At 45.0% G+C, this 16,906-nt stretch overlaps 1 protein-coding gene across 1 annotated transcript; it reads left to right on the forward strand.

The window, feature by feature from the left end:
• Positions 1 to 8,539: 8,539 nt before the first annotated feature.
• Positions 8,540 to 16,377, forward strand: LOC119174423 (DNA-(apurinic or apyrimidinic site) endonuclease 2). The gene is made up of 6 exons (XM_037425315.2): positions 8,540 to 8,744; positions 9,008 to 9,278; positions 9,851 to 9,994; positions 10,076 to 10,148; positions 10,218 to 10,302; positions 11,696 to 16,377. The coding sequence occupies exons 1-6, from the start codon at positions 8,630 to 8,632 to the stop codon at positions 12,592 to 12,594; spliced, it is 1,587 nt and encodes a 528-aa protein (XP_037281212.2). The 5' UTR covers positions 8,540 to 8,629; the 3' UTR covers positions 12,595 to 16,377.
• Positions 16,378 to 16,906: the final 529 nt, after the last annotated feature.

Below are 16,906 nucleotides of genomic sequence, written 5' to 3' on the forward strand. Positions count from 1 at the left end.
TCACAGCGCGCGACGCTAACCGCTAAGTGACCTTTCTCCAACAAGTTAACGGCGAGCCATTTGTATACACGACGTACCGCTGGTGGTCCTCGGAGCTTGGCAACTTCAGCGCGTTTTCCTTATCAGTGGCGAGATGGCGCGACGGGCACGCGCTGGACGCGTGCGCTCTGAAGATTGTCCTGCCGCGCCGCCCCGCACGTCGCTGTGCACGTGCGGCCTCTACATGGCGGGGTCGAAGTGCGCCTAGATGTTCTCTATTGTGTGGTGGCTCACTCGTGCGCGCACTGATCTTGGGATTCGGGCGCTTTGTACCCCTTCTGCTTCCACCGCAAGCTTGTTTTGAAGTTACAGTAGTTAAAGATAGAACGAACGTCATTTTCTCTCGCTGCCGCGGCCGCGTTCACGACAGGAGCGCGCTGCTCAAACACGAAGAAGTAATTCGCGCTCGTCCTGTGTTTACCTGTGCGTTCATTTCGTGCGTATTTCTGTTTGAGCAGCGTGCTTTAAGTGTCATGCCGTGAGAGTTGTTTGTCCGTGCTCGTTCTGTGTTTTCTCATTTCATTCGTGCTTTCTGCTTGTGCGTTCTGCAAATTTCGAGCTGATTGCCGTTCTTCGCGTGACCATGCAATTTGTTACAGTAGCCTTAGTCCCTTCGCCCTTGTGACGAAACGATGCACAATTGAGGCTCAACTACAAGGACACGTTTCACTTTCGTTACACCAATTTCTAAAAAAAGGAATCAGCCACTTTAGAGGTGTTTTGACGCTCATTGTTCAGTACTGGTTGTGTCTATTCTGTATCATGATCAAGAGAAAGCTTTTGGTAATGTGACTTGCATGGACAAAGTGTTCCGCTGTACATTGCATCGATGCGTGGGAGCGTTCCACGGCAGTCGCTGCAGAGAGACGTCTACTCATGCACCGCTATACGAGTATTTAAGTTACCTATTATTTCAGTGTTGGACGCGCTGCCTGAACTTATAACCGATCAAATCATAGCTGAACTGAGCACGCTACTCCGGGGCCACCTTTTAGCCATGACAGAGACACATTTTCACATTTGTTTATGCAGCAATTTTTCCCCTTCTTTGAAAGAATTCGAAGCGTCGCGGGAAATAACATTTCTCGGAGCGCCAGACTGTGCATAAATACGTCGTAAGCCACTCGTGTGATCAGGTGATCAGTATCGGTGCAGAACTTCATTGAACGTTTGTATGACGAAGAGCGGAAAATTTGTCGATGGATAACTACACCAACAAAATAGGCACTGGACTGACTGGAAGACAAGCGAAGGCATGTTTTACGTTCAGCCCTGTGCTCCTTTCGTCGGAGTAGTTCACGATGAAAAACAAATTGTGGAGCACTCTCGAGAGGGGCGAAGGAAAGAAGTAACAGAAAGAACAATCGTTGGCTTTCAGCTAAAGTTTATTTTGAAAAGCAAGGACAAACGAACAAAGAAGGAAAACGAGGCCGAAATCACCCATTCGTGGAGCCGGAAGATTGGCACACACTTCAATAACAAAAATACTGCGACACGTAGCAATCATGCATCGACAATTTTCCCGCTCTTCTTCCTGTAGGAATGCCACCCCAACCAACCCAACGGTTCACGCTCCTCCCCTGAACGCTTTGTAGGCCATTGATGACCCGACTTCCATTTGTTTGATATATCAAGTTCTTAATGGTGCTCCTACTAAATGAGAGTGGATTTCCTTGGCTTCCTCTCACCTGTTGGTTGGCCGCCGCTTGCTTGTCGGACGTCTGCTTGTCCTGCGTAGAAAGGAACGGGAAGTGAAAAAAATGCCCAACTCTTTGAATATCGGACACGTATCCACACAAACGTCCGCATATCGCATTCGGTATTCTTCACTGCTCTCAACAAATTCAACGGAATCCACCTTTTCTATTTCCCTGTGCTGCACTCTGGCGTTTTGGTCGAAGCCGGGAGAACTGGCACTGCTAGAACAGATTCCTCCACGACTAGCAGGCATTTCGCGACTTCTCCGCTAGAGAAAGGCGCATGTGCCGTGGCACCGTGGCAAAGGCTGATTGGCCAATCAAAGGGCTTCCCACCAGACCTTTTTGAGAATTCAGCTTAACTGGAGGAAAGTGTAAAAAAGAGTGCCAGGAAATTGCTTTACGGAAAGATTTTTTTTAATAGGTATGAAAACCATTTTTCTTTAGAATAATTTCATTCGTGGACACGTTAGAAGACGTTTATACTGACCATGCTTTGAGAAGGCCAGATTCGTAGCCATATCGGACACACGCTCCCGTTGAAATAAACAAGGCCGCGGGGGAAAGAGGGGTTGTCCTCTGGGAATTTTGGAGGGCTAATTCAAAAGGAATCAACCCTAGATTTTTAAAATTATGCATGCGGATATATGCACGCACACCTATAAACACGCGCACTAACTTACACAGGGTGGTCCACTTGCATGCGCCGTGGTACACGAGCAGCGCCACACCTACAATAAATGAGCTCGCATCACCTAAACTCACATGACTGCCAGCGCACTTTGAGGACGAGGTTTCATCAAATGTTCTATGAAGGGCAAGACAAATATTCAAGGAAGTATTTATTGCAGGTGTAAGGAAAACGAACAAAGCTTTCACAACGATGTCTATTATGAAGTACCTAAGTACCTCGGCAATTACTGATGAATAAATAAATAAGTAAATAAACAAATAACTAAATTTCGCGTTTTTATTTGGCGTGTTTGAAGAAATTAGAAGTCGGCCGTTACCATGTCCCCCAGGAAGCGAGCTTTACTGCCAAAACGAACTCTCAATCGTGGCCTAATCTGGACCATGACCTAGGTGAAGGGTTGGTGTGTAACCTTCGGAGTCACTTCAACCTGTAATCATAGTAACCATCACGAATATAAAAAATTATCTTCGTTAATTAAACCTTTGCGGACACCTGTGACCATGGTAATCCGTAGAAACGCCTACTCTGCGCCCTGGACATCACTGGCATGTTTCACCGCAGAATACTGAATAGTGCGGCAAAACAAGCCTTCGGGGACGTTTCATTTCTCATTGGAACTGGGGGGCTGCAATTCTACACCTTCAAAGCGCTCATATTTCTGGTCCCGGCTCATTGAATCTGGCTGTGCTAGTGCGCAATGCTAATTGACCAAAGCTTAAAGCTTATTGAGTTTTAATAGGAGCATGACACAGCAGCGCAATGTTTGGTCAGTATTGGAAATGGCAATGTATGTGCTCGTGTTGGCAACATAAAATGATACCAAAAAAAATGCTTCCACCGGATTAAACGTTTGAAAAAACCTGCTTGGGATCAGCTTAGTTACCATCGGTAAGAAATTAATACATGTTTTAAATAATATACAAGAAATTTTGAATTTTTACGCACCAAAATTGTGATCTGACGAGTCTGGTGCAGAGCGCACATGGTCTTTTTTTATGTGGTGGTCGTGGATCTGATTATGAGCGGCGCACCTCGGACGGAAACAAACAGATTACTGTGTACCGAGCTAGAAGCGTACATGGCTGTACTTTCATAGCGGTCAAATAGTACTATGACAGCATAGATAAGGATAAAATCAGATAGCTATTATATACAATAATCTCAGCAGATAACTCATTATACCAGTTGATAAATAAGCTGATAAAAAGAACCTGCGTCATAGTCGAATTCAAAGGGGGCATATGGATGATGAACCTGTTTGAATGTAGATGCATGAATGCAAAAATGCGCACGGAGAATCGAAATAAACGTGAACGGCGTGGTGCACTGTTTTCATGACGCCACGGCTGTATCATGGATGACTTTAGTGCCCTTCTGTGACCATTCAGGCTTCAACGGCTTGACAAGAAATGCGAAACGGCGGGAAATGTAGATGCCGCACTGTTCGCATTTCTTTCCACTCCCACTGTACATAAATGGGAAGGTGGGAGGAGGGGGGTCAGACTGAAGTTTCATTTAAGAAGCACGGACAGCTGGGCGAGTAGGTAATTCGTCTTAACGGCGGTGCGCGAAAAATAAAAATAAAAACGAAGCTCGAGGATATAAAAGCCCGACAACAGCAACTTGAAAGAAAGAAAGAAAGAAAGAAAGAAAGAAAGAAAGAAAGAAAGAAAGAAAGAGAGAAAGAAAGAAAGAAAGAAAAAAAGAAAGAAAGAAAGAAAGAAAGAAAGAAAGAAAGAAAGAAAGAAAGAAAGAAAGAAAGAAAGAAAGAAAGAAAGAAAGAAAGAAAGAAAGAAAGAAAGAAAGAAAGAAAGAAAGAAAGAAAGAAAGAAAGAGGGTGTTGTGAAGGTGCTTCACTGTTGTGCTTCGATATCTCCTCTAGATAATCCTCTAATCAAAGTATGAACGTTAGGCGTAAAGTGTTTTTTTTTTTTGAAAGCTTAGAAGTAAAGTACTCGACTCACCTTTACAGATTCCACAGCAATTTCTTCCTTGCGTTTGTCCCGCTGCTTTCCTGGCTTGTCCGCGATCTTCTGCGCTCGAACAAATAAATTAATAAATTTATTAGCATTAAAACAGCAACGCGCAATTTCACATGTTTCATTTCTGGAGTTTGAGCCGTACCAGATTTTGGTGGAAAAATTACTGACATGGACGCTGTGACGTTGTACTTTAAATGTAGGGCCATGGTTAACGAACAGAACATGAAACGAACATGAAATTACTGCGTGTTGTGTTTGCGGGTGAATGTGACTTTTTTTTTTTTGCCCGATGTCTCTACGTCTCTTGTGATTTCTTCCATCCTAATGTAGACTACCTAACTGCACTTCACTCTGGTTAACCACCCCACCTCCTTTTTTTTTATCTTTCTCCCTGTTCCAAGCCCATATGCTCAAACTAGGACGATTACTTACCGAACCCTGTAAGTGTATGTAATATTGGTTTTATGTGGCAGTTTTCCCCGATACCGCAGTGTTATCTGATATCTTGATCTCAATAATACTGACATACCATGCGATAAAGCGTCGAACAGCAGGCGTTTTGTCAACAGCGTATAGTTTTCTGTGTGTAATGACTGTCACGGTTTTACGACTCAAAATTACAATATGATTGCGAGGGGACGATATAGCGGGGGTCTCCGAAAATTTCTTACCGTCTGTTCTTCTTCCACCTGCAACCGATTTTTAAATGTACGGGCCTGAAGCATTTCGCCTTTATCGAAATGCGGCCACCGCGGCTGGGATTCGATCCCTGAATCTTCGCATCAGCTGTTGGGCCCCATAACCACAAGATCCCCACGGCGGGTTTCCGAAAGAAGCTGCTGACAGGAACCCAATGCCTCAATGGCAGGTACTCATTAGGTCCCCCTAATTGAGCATTAAGCACACCTCGCGACTTATTGTCCAACGAATGTCGCGTCCAAAGGCTACGCGCGTGCATCGAAGCAAGTTCATATATGAAGTTTGAGGCTTTAAGTGATGAGAGTTTGCTGTAGGCCTAGAAAATTTCGCAGGAGCCAACCTTTAGACTAGACCTTCGTCCTGATATGTATCGAAGATGACGAGTCATTCTGTAACGAGGGGCGTAACCAGGGGATAGCACGATGGGCCCGTGCCCCCCTCCCCCTTTGCCGTGGCATAGAGAGTGAAAGATGGCCATTTAAAAGGGGTGCCCTCCCCAATATCAAGGAGGTGCCCCCCTTCCTCCGAAAAACATTTCTGGCTACGCGCCTGTCTGTCGCGATACACAGGCTCCAGCGAAAGTCTTTGTTCGAAGAATTCTGGTCCCGAATGCACTACTCATGCATGGCATCCGCACCTTGCCTCTCATCATGGGATGCTGCAGCTGTTTCTGACGCTTCTTCTTTTGCTGTTGTTGCTGCTGGTCGCCACCCCGACCCTTCTCAGTCTTGCTGTCCACGGGCAACTTCTTCTCCATGACGCCGAGCTGCCCTTGACCCTCAACAGCTCTCGAATAGGGACATCCAGGGCTAGTGCGTAGTATGGTGCTCTGGAAAACAGAGCTCGAGGCTTTGCCGCGAGAGCAGCACGAGCTAATAGGGATGATGATGATCACAAAAACCGTGACAACCCAGATTTTAACAGTACTTTGCTTTGGGCGAGTTGGTCCACCATTAGAAGAAACTTGAAAAGCACGAACGACAAAGACGAAAAAAAAAACAGGACGAAAAAAAAAAAGCCGCCCACATCTTCTCACGGGGAACTCTAGTAAATGTGTCGCAGAGTAGTGGGGGTATCACGTGAATGTTGCGTAATTGGGTATGGTTTCTTTAATGCCGAATTGTTATTTCGTCTTTATTATTCTTATTTATTGAACGAGGGAAAAGCTTTGACTTCAACGAGTGGTGGGACGCTGATGTTGCGTCGTGCCCTACTACTGGTTGAAGGTACTGTTGCTTCCATCGCATCTACTCGAGTCAACCAAAGCGTCAAGTCGAGTGAAATTTAAGTAAAGACGTCCTTGACTGAATTCTGAACGCGCGCTCCACCTTTTATAGATACACCACCCGCGTTCGAGGGAGAGGCGTATGGGAGAGGTCCGCACCCCCACTACGCATGTTCGGCTTGCTGAACGCCCAGTGGTGTCTCATCTTTTAATGGCTCCAGGAGAAACAGTTTTGCGGGTATAGGTCGCAGGTGCACATTCAAGTTGGGGATATTGCTTACCCCGGTAGAGGATATTTTTCAAACACAGCTGACAGGACAAAGACTCCGCAGAGCACGCGTTGCTGTCTGGAGTGGTGCCAAGAGTCCTAGAAGCCGCGGGTGGGCTGGAGCACCCCGAAATTCTCGCAATCCCGCACCCCCCCCCCCCCCTCCCTTTGTCCACACAAAAGCAAGCATGGTAAAAAAACAAAGCATAAGTTCTGTACCTCCTCTACATGGCAAACTCAGCGCTGCGGAGGCTACCATGCTATGAAGGCTACATCATCAGCCGCTGCACCAGCGCCTCCTCTATAGGAGGCGCTCACTGCACCCATGTTCCGCCCATGTGGGAGGTAGTAGCCCACGGAGGAAGAAAGGGAACCTTTCCTTCCTCCGTGTAGTGGCCATCATAGAGGTGGCGATACACTGCACCAGGGTGGCTAATCTTTCTATGTGCATTCAGACGACGGATCGAATCCCGATGTGGCGGGACGGACGGCACGTCACGTGACCTCACATCAGCGATTCCCCTCGTCCGCGACTCGTCCGCGCGGCTCGCGGACGGATGAACCCAACCTGTTTCTCACATCGGGATTCTGGCGGGGGAGAGCCGGTACTTCAGCGGAATAGCTTGGGGTCGGTGGCAACCAGTACACTTTTCGTCTGCTCGTGGCATGTCCTCCATGGCTCGCGGACAGCTGCATGACTGGTCGGCATCATCTACGCTTGAGCATTGTTTACTTAGCTTCCGGAGACTTTGTTCTCGGGTGATAAAATATGCAGAAATCACTTTTGGTGGTTCGGGAAATGTCGCCGCCGTCGCTTAACACGCGAGATTCTTAGCCGTCATGTTGGTGAAATATTCCAACTTCTGCAACCGGTGACGTGCCGCTTATAAAAAAAAAAAAAGCGGGAGACACGTTTAGAAGTTCTACAAGTGGGGAATAATGTAGTTGAAAGAATATCCTGCTAGCAACTCCCTTTTCTCCTGAAAGAATAACACTACTCGTTCATTTGTCACAACACGACAGACATCGCAGCCAAGCTTCGCTTCTTGCGGGCATCTATGTTGAATACTCTCAAACCGGTCTGCTGCCAGCGGGCGCAGGTGAGCGCCGAATCTGCTGTAGAGGGTAATCCGGCTGTTTTCCCCTAGGACACCGTCCGTCGTGTGGATGCGCCTGCAGGCGGACCATCCGCGGATTAGCTGTCCGCGTCCACGACAAATCCGGATTCGGTCCGTCGTCTGAATAAGGTTCGCTTTCATCGAGGAACTTCCTCGCCCAGCGGAATCAGCAGCGACCTCTGCACCGCGGGGAGTCGCCGCTTCAGTCGAGTCGAAGGCCTTGACGCCGAATGTCACTACGTCACAATATTGACGATGCGCTTCGGTCACGAGCACAGGGTCTGCCTTCGCTGCCGCGCGAAAATGCGCCCCGCGTAGAGGCCATCCTTCGACGGCAGCGGAGAAGATGATCCATCGCCGTCGAAACGAACACCGGTGATGTCGAAACGGTCACCGGTGAAACGGTCACCGGTGAGGTCGCAGCCTAGGCATTTTAATGTAATTCCATCATCACGGGAATATCTTTTAAATCCGGTTGGCAACGGCCCAGCACCGGGATTCAAACCACGGACCTTATTTGCTCGCGAGGCTATACGCCATCGCTGCATTCCTATGAAGGCTACAGACGAACACCTTACATCTCCACCTGATCTACCCCACGGCGTACAACTACACTCGTCCGTGGTGTGGAACCACACTGGTACTTTTTTATAAGAAACTATATTTTCGTTGTCACGCATCCACGATGTTACGTTTCATTACTCTGTCTTTTAGAATCACTGCACATCATGGAGGAAGGAACAAACTTTTCTTCCTCCACGCTGCACGTAATCGGTTGGCAGCCTTGACTGCTGGCCGACATGCTAGCCAAGCGTAGCCAAGCCAAGTGGTGCCTGTTTGTTGGCGCGGAAGGCGGCGCAAAAACGCGCGGTTTAAAAGACTTGTGGCGTATTTTGTCGAGCATGAAATGAAACTTCTCAGCTGGAATGTCAATGGACTTCGGTCCTTCAAAACGAGCGTAAAAGATGTGCTGCGAGATCTGAATGCGGACATCATTTGCTTTCAAGAAACAAAGGCAACCCGTAAGAAAAACATTCCTCTGAAAGTACCATTTTGATGTTCTGACACCGCGTTGTTTTCCCGATAGAGGTGTTCATAAAAGAACATTAGCTGTTTAAGAATTATCTATGTCTTCCAGTATACAAGCTAGATACCTTGTGGCGCAAAGTACTACTCTAACGATCTGTGAACAGTGTTTGTTTTACAAGTTAGCTTGTCTGCTAAACCAATGCGCGTCGTGTACAGTTAACCGAGCGTTTCGATGTTACATTTGATTTCACCGCAGGCTCCGTTTTGGAAGAGAGCTGGGCAATCGTCGATGGCTACAGCTCCTACTTCTCGTTCCCGCGCCACCAGAGTGGTTACTCTGGCGTGGCAACGTACTGCAAGGACAGCTGTCGCCCGTTTGCGGCTGAGGAAGGACTGACCGATCTGTGGTCCAGTGCTCATCGTGGCGATCGCGTAGGTTCGTACGGCGACACCGTGGTTTTCGACAGCAAGTTCCTCAGCACAGTCGACGGCGAAGGGCGTGCCGTGTTGACGTTGCACCACGCAGTGTGAGTCGACGTATTCGATCGGTAGCCATTGGGAATGAAAGCGACACTTGCTATTCGCTCGACACGTAAGGCCGAAAAGTATGGTCGACCAGATGTTCTCTGCAAACACATCACGCAAAGAGTGGGCTGAACTTTATGGCACTGTAAAAATGAGGGCCAAATTTCTCTTTCGGGACGGTAGGGTGTGGCGTCAACTACCATGCACGTGGCGTTCGTATGCGTGCGTGCAAAATCGAAAATTTTCAGTTAATTGGGGTGAAGGTGATTACAAAGAGTAACCACTTAAGCAGATCTTTGTCTTTGCAAATGATTGTTGTTTTTTGTCAACCTATCCGTCTAAAACCGTTTCAAGAAAACTAATATTCAACAACTTTGAATAGTGGCTTCTTGAATTGAATACAAACTAAACTGCCGTGACTCCTTGATTGATACTATTCAATGTTGCAAATATTTGCATGCCCAAATTGTAGGGGAACACGTTAACTAACATTCTGATAAGTATTAATGCTAGATTAGTCTCAATGCTATTTCTTTTGTTCTGTGGATTACATTGTGTGCATGTGTTCATTTAGGTTTGGTAAAGATACAAAGAGAGTTGCTGTCATCAACGTATACTGCCCACGTGCTGACCCTGAAAGGCCTGAACGTGGTCAGATGAAGCTGGACTTCTATAATTTACTTGAACTACGAGCAAAGGCACTGTTGGAAGAAGGGGTGTAAGTTTTTGTGCAGTTTTTTTTATACATATCGTTTGTATTCAAAGTTTGAAGACTTCAGTGTTTGATATGGAAACGCAGGGAAGTGATCATACTGGGTGACCTCAACACCTCGCACTGTAAGATTGATCACTGCGACCCATCGGAGGATGAGGTAAACTTAGATCAAGGTTATTCGAAAGTTGAGCAATAGATTCACCACATGTGGCACTCACTTGTGCAGGACTTTTACGCAAACCCGGGACGCCAGTGGCTGAGCAAGTTTCTCCTGTGTGGGGATGGCCCAAATGCCCCTGAAGCAACAGCAGGTACAGTGATGTTGGCATTCCCCCTGCTGATGATGTCATGGGACATAACTCATCAATGTTCAACAAGGTTACACAGTAGTATACTCCCGTCAAACACAAGTCTAAAACATGGCAGCCAACTCTCTTTGGAATGTCTGATGGCGATGACTATGACATGACACCCTTAATGTTAGTGGCAGCACGAAATCTGAAGGATTGTGCTGTTTCTGTCATCAACTTCCTACATTTTACAGTCTGGGCTCCCACGTTCAACTAGCATAGACTTGTGTGATGCGAGTCTATCTAATTTTAGATGAAGAGTGACTGTACTATTACAATGTGTAAATGGTGCCCACATTTATAAGAGAGATAACATGTATTACTCTCATGCGTTGTTCTGGCTGGAGTATGTATTTTGCCATTTCTGCCTTTTCAATTTAGTGCTGTACTTGCTCAATTGTAATGTGACCAGGATTTCAGCACAAGGAGTGACTTTTCATTGTTTCCAGGAAGAAAAAATAAACAAAAAATTGTGCATTATTGCACCTTTTACAAAACCCGAATTTTAGTATTCGATTGTAATGTGATGGTAAAATTCAGCTAGCAAAAATCTGGGAAAAAACTTGTATTAAATTCCAATAAATTTGGTCAGTCATAGTAAATCTCATGCAGTTCCGTCATACACATAAGCTGTTTCTTGTCTGACATTTGTCGCTGTAGAATGTAATTTTCTAACGAAGTTTTGTTATGTGGAAGCAAGATTTAAAGGAAGTGACCTATAAATCAAAATAGTTACTTGGGCAGGTTAGGGTTACCAGCCATCCCGGATTTTGCAGGACTTTCCCGAATTTTTATACAGAGTCCGGAGTCCCGCACCGTGGAGTTGTCCCGGACTGTCCAGTTAATAATTTTTGTTTACACACCCAATAACGCGTGATGCTATGGAACAGGAAGTTAGCATGATTCAGTCACCCAAGGCAAATGTTGCAGTGACTAGTGGTGGCTGCAAGGGGCCTTAGCCATGATACCTGAACTTCCGTGCGTGTGCAGTGTGTAAACTTTTACCAGCTCATTGTCCAGCAAGAGGAAGTGCTGGGAACAGTGCGTAGCCAGCTGAAATACCACTCCAAGGTGCCACAGCAATAAAGAAAAAAAGGGATCAGTCACGAGGATATCGCTATAAGAAAAAGATATTTCCCTGGTTCTGTTAGTGTATGTCACCCGCCCACCTGACGCGACATCCTTCGTTATAGCAGTGTTACTTTCCTTTCTCATCATCTGCCCCAGTTTACAGCCAGACCTCTATTGTAGTTGCCAGGATTAGATGCAAGCCTATCCGCAACCTGCATGCATTAGTATGCCCCTTATTACCTCCTTGATGCTATTATGATAAATATCTATGCAACTTGTACAGGTGAGTTGAAGAAGCCCTGCTTTCACGACACATTCAGGGCACTGCACCCAACTACGGAGAAGGCGTTTACATGCTGGAACACGCGACTCGGTGCACGCCAGACCAACTACGGGACACGCATCGACTACATTCTCTGCAGTAGCGGGCTGTTGCCCTTTGTGAGCAGTAGTGAAATCCTGCCGGAAGTGTTGGGCTCCGATCATTGCCCAGTAAAGGCCACCTTCGCGTGTACGCCTGTGGCTTCGCCGCAGTGCCCGTCTTACTCCACGAGGCACTGGCCCGAGTTCTCAGGCCGCCAGCAGAGCATCGCGGGATTCCTGAGTAAAGGACGTAGTGCATCTGCTGGGAAAACAACACGACCACCCGAAGCACCGGTAAATTGTGTCGAAATCGGAAGACAGCCAGCAAAGAAGCTGAAAATTTCAAAGAATGGACAATCCACTTTGAAGGGATTTTTTGTCGTCGAGAATAAAAGAAAATCCAAAGTGATACAGTCAGATTTCAGTACAGGAGTCACCAGTCTTACAAATGGCAGCGACGCAGAGTTTAGCAACAAGACCGCCTCTGTCACGGATGCAACCATCTGTCAATCAGCGTCTGGGGTTAAGCTTCAGCTGGAACTACCTGTCGTGGCACGAGACAGTGGAAAACAAGCGAATCAATCTAATGCTTGGAAAAATCTCCTCAAAGGCCCCCCCTTGGCACCCCTCTGTAAAGGCCATGGTGAGCAATGTGTTTTAAGGACGGTGAAAAAGCCCGGACCCAACCTAGGCCGTCAGTTTTTCGTTTGTCCGCGGCCCGAGGGCCATTCTTCAGACCCGAACGCTCGCTGCAACTTTTTTCAGTGGGTCAACCCTCCCAAAAAAACAAAAACAGTGGCAGAAGTTACGGCATTATGATGGTGTCAAAAGCTTCGCTTGTGCTTGTAAACAGTGATATGTGAATAGTGAACTGTGTGTTATAGAAGTGAGAGCAGGTTGCAAGCCTCAAGTAGTAGAAACGCTGCATACACTCACTTCAGGTAAGGTGCTCACATCTCAGAAGCATGTAACGAGGGGACTTCACCTCTCTGAGCTTTCCTTTATATAATGTACAAATACTCCTAGATTTTGGAGTGGTGACAGCTTGTAAAAAAACTGTTACATATAAGCTATGAAACTGATTGTGTGATTACAGTTTATTCTCACGATATCCATGTTTAGTTCCCATCTGCCAACTCAATAGAATGGTTCCATGCAATATAAGACTAGACTTGGCACATTTAATTTGTACCGCAGCTTCTTGCTTGTAGAGCTTTGTATGCAACTGAATTGCTACAAAAAAGCCCAACATGCTCACAATTTCTCAGATTCATTTTTTCTTTCAATGTTGAAATGTGCCTATAGTGTCATTCCTTTTTTGAGGGGAAACATGCCACTAGTTTCAAGCTCTAATAGCGGCCTATGTTTGGTATTGAGACACTCAAAAATCTTAGTTAACGCTGCTTAATCATTCATTTATGAAGTGTATATGACTATTTGTATTAAGTTATAGAAGGTAGGAAATGTCATCGTGTTAAATACAGTGTACCGCAAGCATATAATACAGCCCATTCCAAGTTAAACGTCAATACCTGCATCGACTTCACGTTACCTTTATATGGCTTTTATATGCTTTATGCACATAACTTATGCTTCAATGGATTTTCGGAAGCATTGTTTCTTTTTTTTCAGTGCCTTCTATTCGCTATATAAAACAAAACTGGGCACGTAATGCTCACTCACCATCCTCCATCCCCTTGGTCAGTTGTGTTTGCCTACGAGCATCTGAAACATCCCATTGCACATCAATGTTACTTTTCAAGGAAACTCTTGCAAAATATTTTGTGAAAACTTTAGGAGTTAAGCTGACAAGCCTGGGCACAAACACATTTCAAGAACGATGGCCACCTATTGTTTATAGATGTCCATCCTCAATGTGAATCGTGTTCTGATGAAACAGAACCATGATGGCATATTGTCGAGCCATGGTGAACTATTACACCAATTTTATGTTCATCACTTAAGGCAAAGCTTGTTAAATCAGCTACGTGTCTTCTTATTCAACTTTTTCTCGCCACCAACAAGATTTTAATTGTTTAAGCTGTGTTGCCCCACTCCCCAGCAGTCTCTCAGAACCTCGACTAAAAAGCAAAGGTGCGTGAATATTCGAAATTTCGGACATTTTTCTTATAGTGTTCGCTATTTCATTTGATTTGTACTGGAATTTCACTATGCGAATTATTGAATTTTCTGAAGGCAAATGTCAGATTGACACTGGCCCCTTCAGAGATGTTTTTAATGTTTCACCCCATCACACTTTTGTATTGCAGCAAAGCCACTTTTTAGGCTCTGCTACGCTAGCAGATGTATTGATCCTAGAAAATGCTGCTTCCAATACGGCGATCATTGAGATGGGGGCTCAATGCTGTTTTGGACCTGTAATTTCGGCAGGAAGTCCATAAAGCAGACACCAAAGATATTTAGCATCCAAATTTTTAGACGTCCTTATATGTTCACATCTATGTGGCAGAATTAGAACTCCAGACTCGAAGGGAGCACACCCTTCACCACCACATTAATTGTGCTTCCAGAGCAGTGGAAAGAGGAGGAGAGGATGAGCAAATAGCGTCTTGGTCGTTCAAGCGTAAAGCATTGTCGGCAACACTTCGGTTACACCAAATCATGTACATAAGTGCAGTTCGGCCACTGCATTGCTTCATCCTTGATAAGGCTACAATTAAACACAAACCCGCCAGTGCTTCATCTATGTAGCCAAAAGAAACGAGTTCATGTTGTTATCTCATAGGAATATGCTTAGGAATCCTCTCCAGTTTTTTTTTTCTGCAATTTCACTTCGAAGTATTTAAAAAATAATTGATTCACTTTGCAGTGACCATTCAATATTCGAATTTGCTTCGCACCCATATTTTTTTTATTCACACATCTCTACTAAAAAAATGGAAGGGAAGTGTTCTGGGGTTACGCAGAAACATCAGTGTCACCACTTCTGCAGACAGTGACAAAAACTGTCACTGCTTTCACACCACTTCCAAGTGCAGCAACTTAGTGGCCATGCATTACTAAACTCGAAATTTCTGTGGTAATGCTATTTGGCCTTAGCCTATGGTTCACACAGCTCCCATGTTGGCACACTACCGTAAAATCCCGAGCAAGTGCCTCCACCCAAGCAAGTGCCCCTCTCCTTTTTTCGAGAACTTTGCAATATGCACCAATGACACAGCAAGCACCCCCCCCCCCTCCCACCATTTTCACTGTTTGATTCACTATTTTGGAAACAATGCATGCATATTCAATGAAGCATCTCATTAGAACTATGAGTGTGTGTTTCTTTCTTTTTTTTTTTTTCTTAGTGGCTCTTCCTTCTCCATGATTAATATTGCTTCGGTACCAAGCAAGGGCCTCCCCTCCAAAACTTGTCGAATTATCTTTCACTGAAAGAGGACCGCTTGCTCGAGGTTTTACGGCAAGTGTGATTGGTCCGAACGAAATAACGAAACGAAATAAATAGAAGCCTCAGTACAGAGCCAACTCACCAGATATGCCCATTTTTGTGGGCACACACTTGTTCGACAAAGATTAGTAAGAATTCAATGAAAGGCCATACACAACTGTGGGTCAAGCCTTACATAACTTGCTAAGAATGAAAGTTTTATTTATAGTCCTGCGAAGGTTATTTGAGGCGAGATTTAGCCTTGGTCTAGGCATTGGCCAGGGCTGTTCAATCCACATGATATTAGAAAAAAAAAACTAATCATGGACGCGTTCATTTGCCGTCATCAGTCAATGACATCTATGGTTGTCTTGTAGTGCACTTGTAGGTTCTACAATGCTATTCTTACTTTTCATTTTGCTGTTAATTCACTCAAAATATTACGTGTGTAGCATACTAGTGCAGCGAGTATTGCTTGAAGAATGGCAGGATCAACATAGTTCTGTTTGCTGTCAACACTTCCGCTAGCTTTGTTCTTAAATACAATTCGAAATCCAGTGGTCACAAGTATACGTCAGTAGCGCATTTTCGATAACTTTTCCAAAAGCATAAAACGAACAGCCCATATTCCAGTTTGTTCCCAGCAGTAACTAGTTACCACTCAGGCATTAGCTTTTTATTATTATTTTTATTAATATTATCATTGACGTGATGTGGGGAGATGTTAGACACAAATAAGGTGCTTGATACTCCGTAGTCCTTAGAGGTGCTGTTTTTTTCTGAATGTCACGGGCTTAATTGTAAAAATAGTGTACATTAAACACACCCAAGAGACCTGAATTTATTCAAGGCACCATGTTATGCCATCTACCACAGTTTTGCTTTGGGGTGTGTAGCACCAATCATCTGCTTGAAGTTCGTGACACTAAACTGGCTCATTCTCAGCTGTGGTCTTTTTTTTTTTTTTTTTTTTTGCTCTCACTCTCTCTCCAATATTTCCCAGACTGACTTTGCAGGTCAACACTAGTGAAACAAATCTTTTAGATTGCCCTGTATGAACTATCACTGCACGTTTACTGGTTGCACATACATCTCTATAAAAGACTCCAGACCTGCACAGAAAGCGCAGCACAGTTGCAGCGAAAGCTGGAAGAGCTGCGTTTTTAGAACCTCTTGTTAATGGCTACTAATAAAGGTATGCTTGCAAGATACCCACTGCGTCATAAAACATGGTTATGATCAAGATGTAAAGCACATACTATGTCATTATTTGACATTCAAAAAAGAGAAGTACCCATTACACATTTGAAAGGCAATTTGTGCACTTCAGTGATAGGGTGGCTGATCATGATGAATTATGGTTGAGCCCTATGTAAAGGGTTAGAAGCATTCAACGACTCACTTGTTACGCAATTTGTATTGTGCGACGCCTGGTTTTTTTTCTCTCCTATCACATGATATTATTAATACTAACGTGGTTTCTTTGTGACATGACATTCTATAAAGTCTTTTTACGAAGCAGCTTTGAACACTGGCATGTCTTTGTATTAGAATACCGAGCTGCTATAGAGTAGACCCAGGTTCCAACCACCTTACATCATTTATTTTTCTTACTTCACACGAAAGCGGTTATGAGCACCAGCGACAATGGCCAATTACGGCGCCAGAATCATCCCTTGTTATCTCGTAACAGCTTTTGCTGTAGAATTGCAGTAAAACGATAGAAAGTGCTCGAATATC

This window comes from Rhipicephalus microplus, chromosome 5, assembly GCF_043290135.1.
Source record: "Rhipicephalus microplus isolate Deutch F79 chromosome 5, USDA_Rmic, whole genome shotgun sequence".
NCBI classification, from domain to species: Eukaryota; Metazoa; Arthropoda; class Arachnida; order Ixodida; family Ixodidae; genus Rhipicephalus; species Rhipicephalus microplus.

What these genes read in the sequence shown, in the direction of transcription:
- LOC119174423 (XM_037425315.2), top strand. Translation starts at nt 8,630, where the DNA reads ATGAAACTTCTCAGCTGGAATGTCAATGGACTTCGGTCCTTCAAAACG. An exon ending in TTGACGTTGCACCACGCAGT is followed by an intron (nt 9,279 to 9,850) that starts GTGAGTCGACGT and finishes GTGTTCATTTAG; the next exon opens with GTTTGGTAAAGATACAAAGA. An exon ending in GCGACCCATCGGAGGATGAG is followed by an intron (nt 10,149 to 10,217) that starts GTAAACTTAGAT and finishes TCACTTGTGCAG; the next exon opens with GACTTTTACGCAAACCCGGG.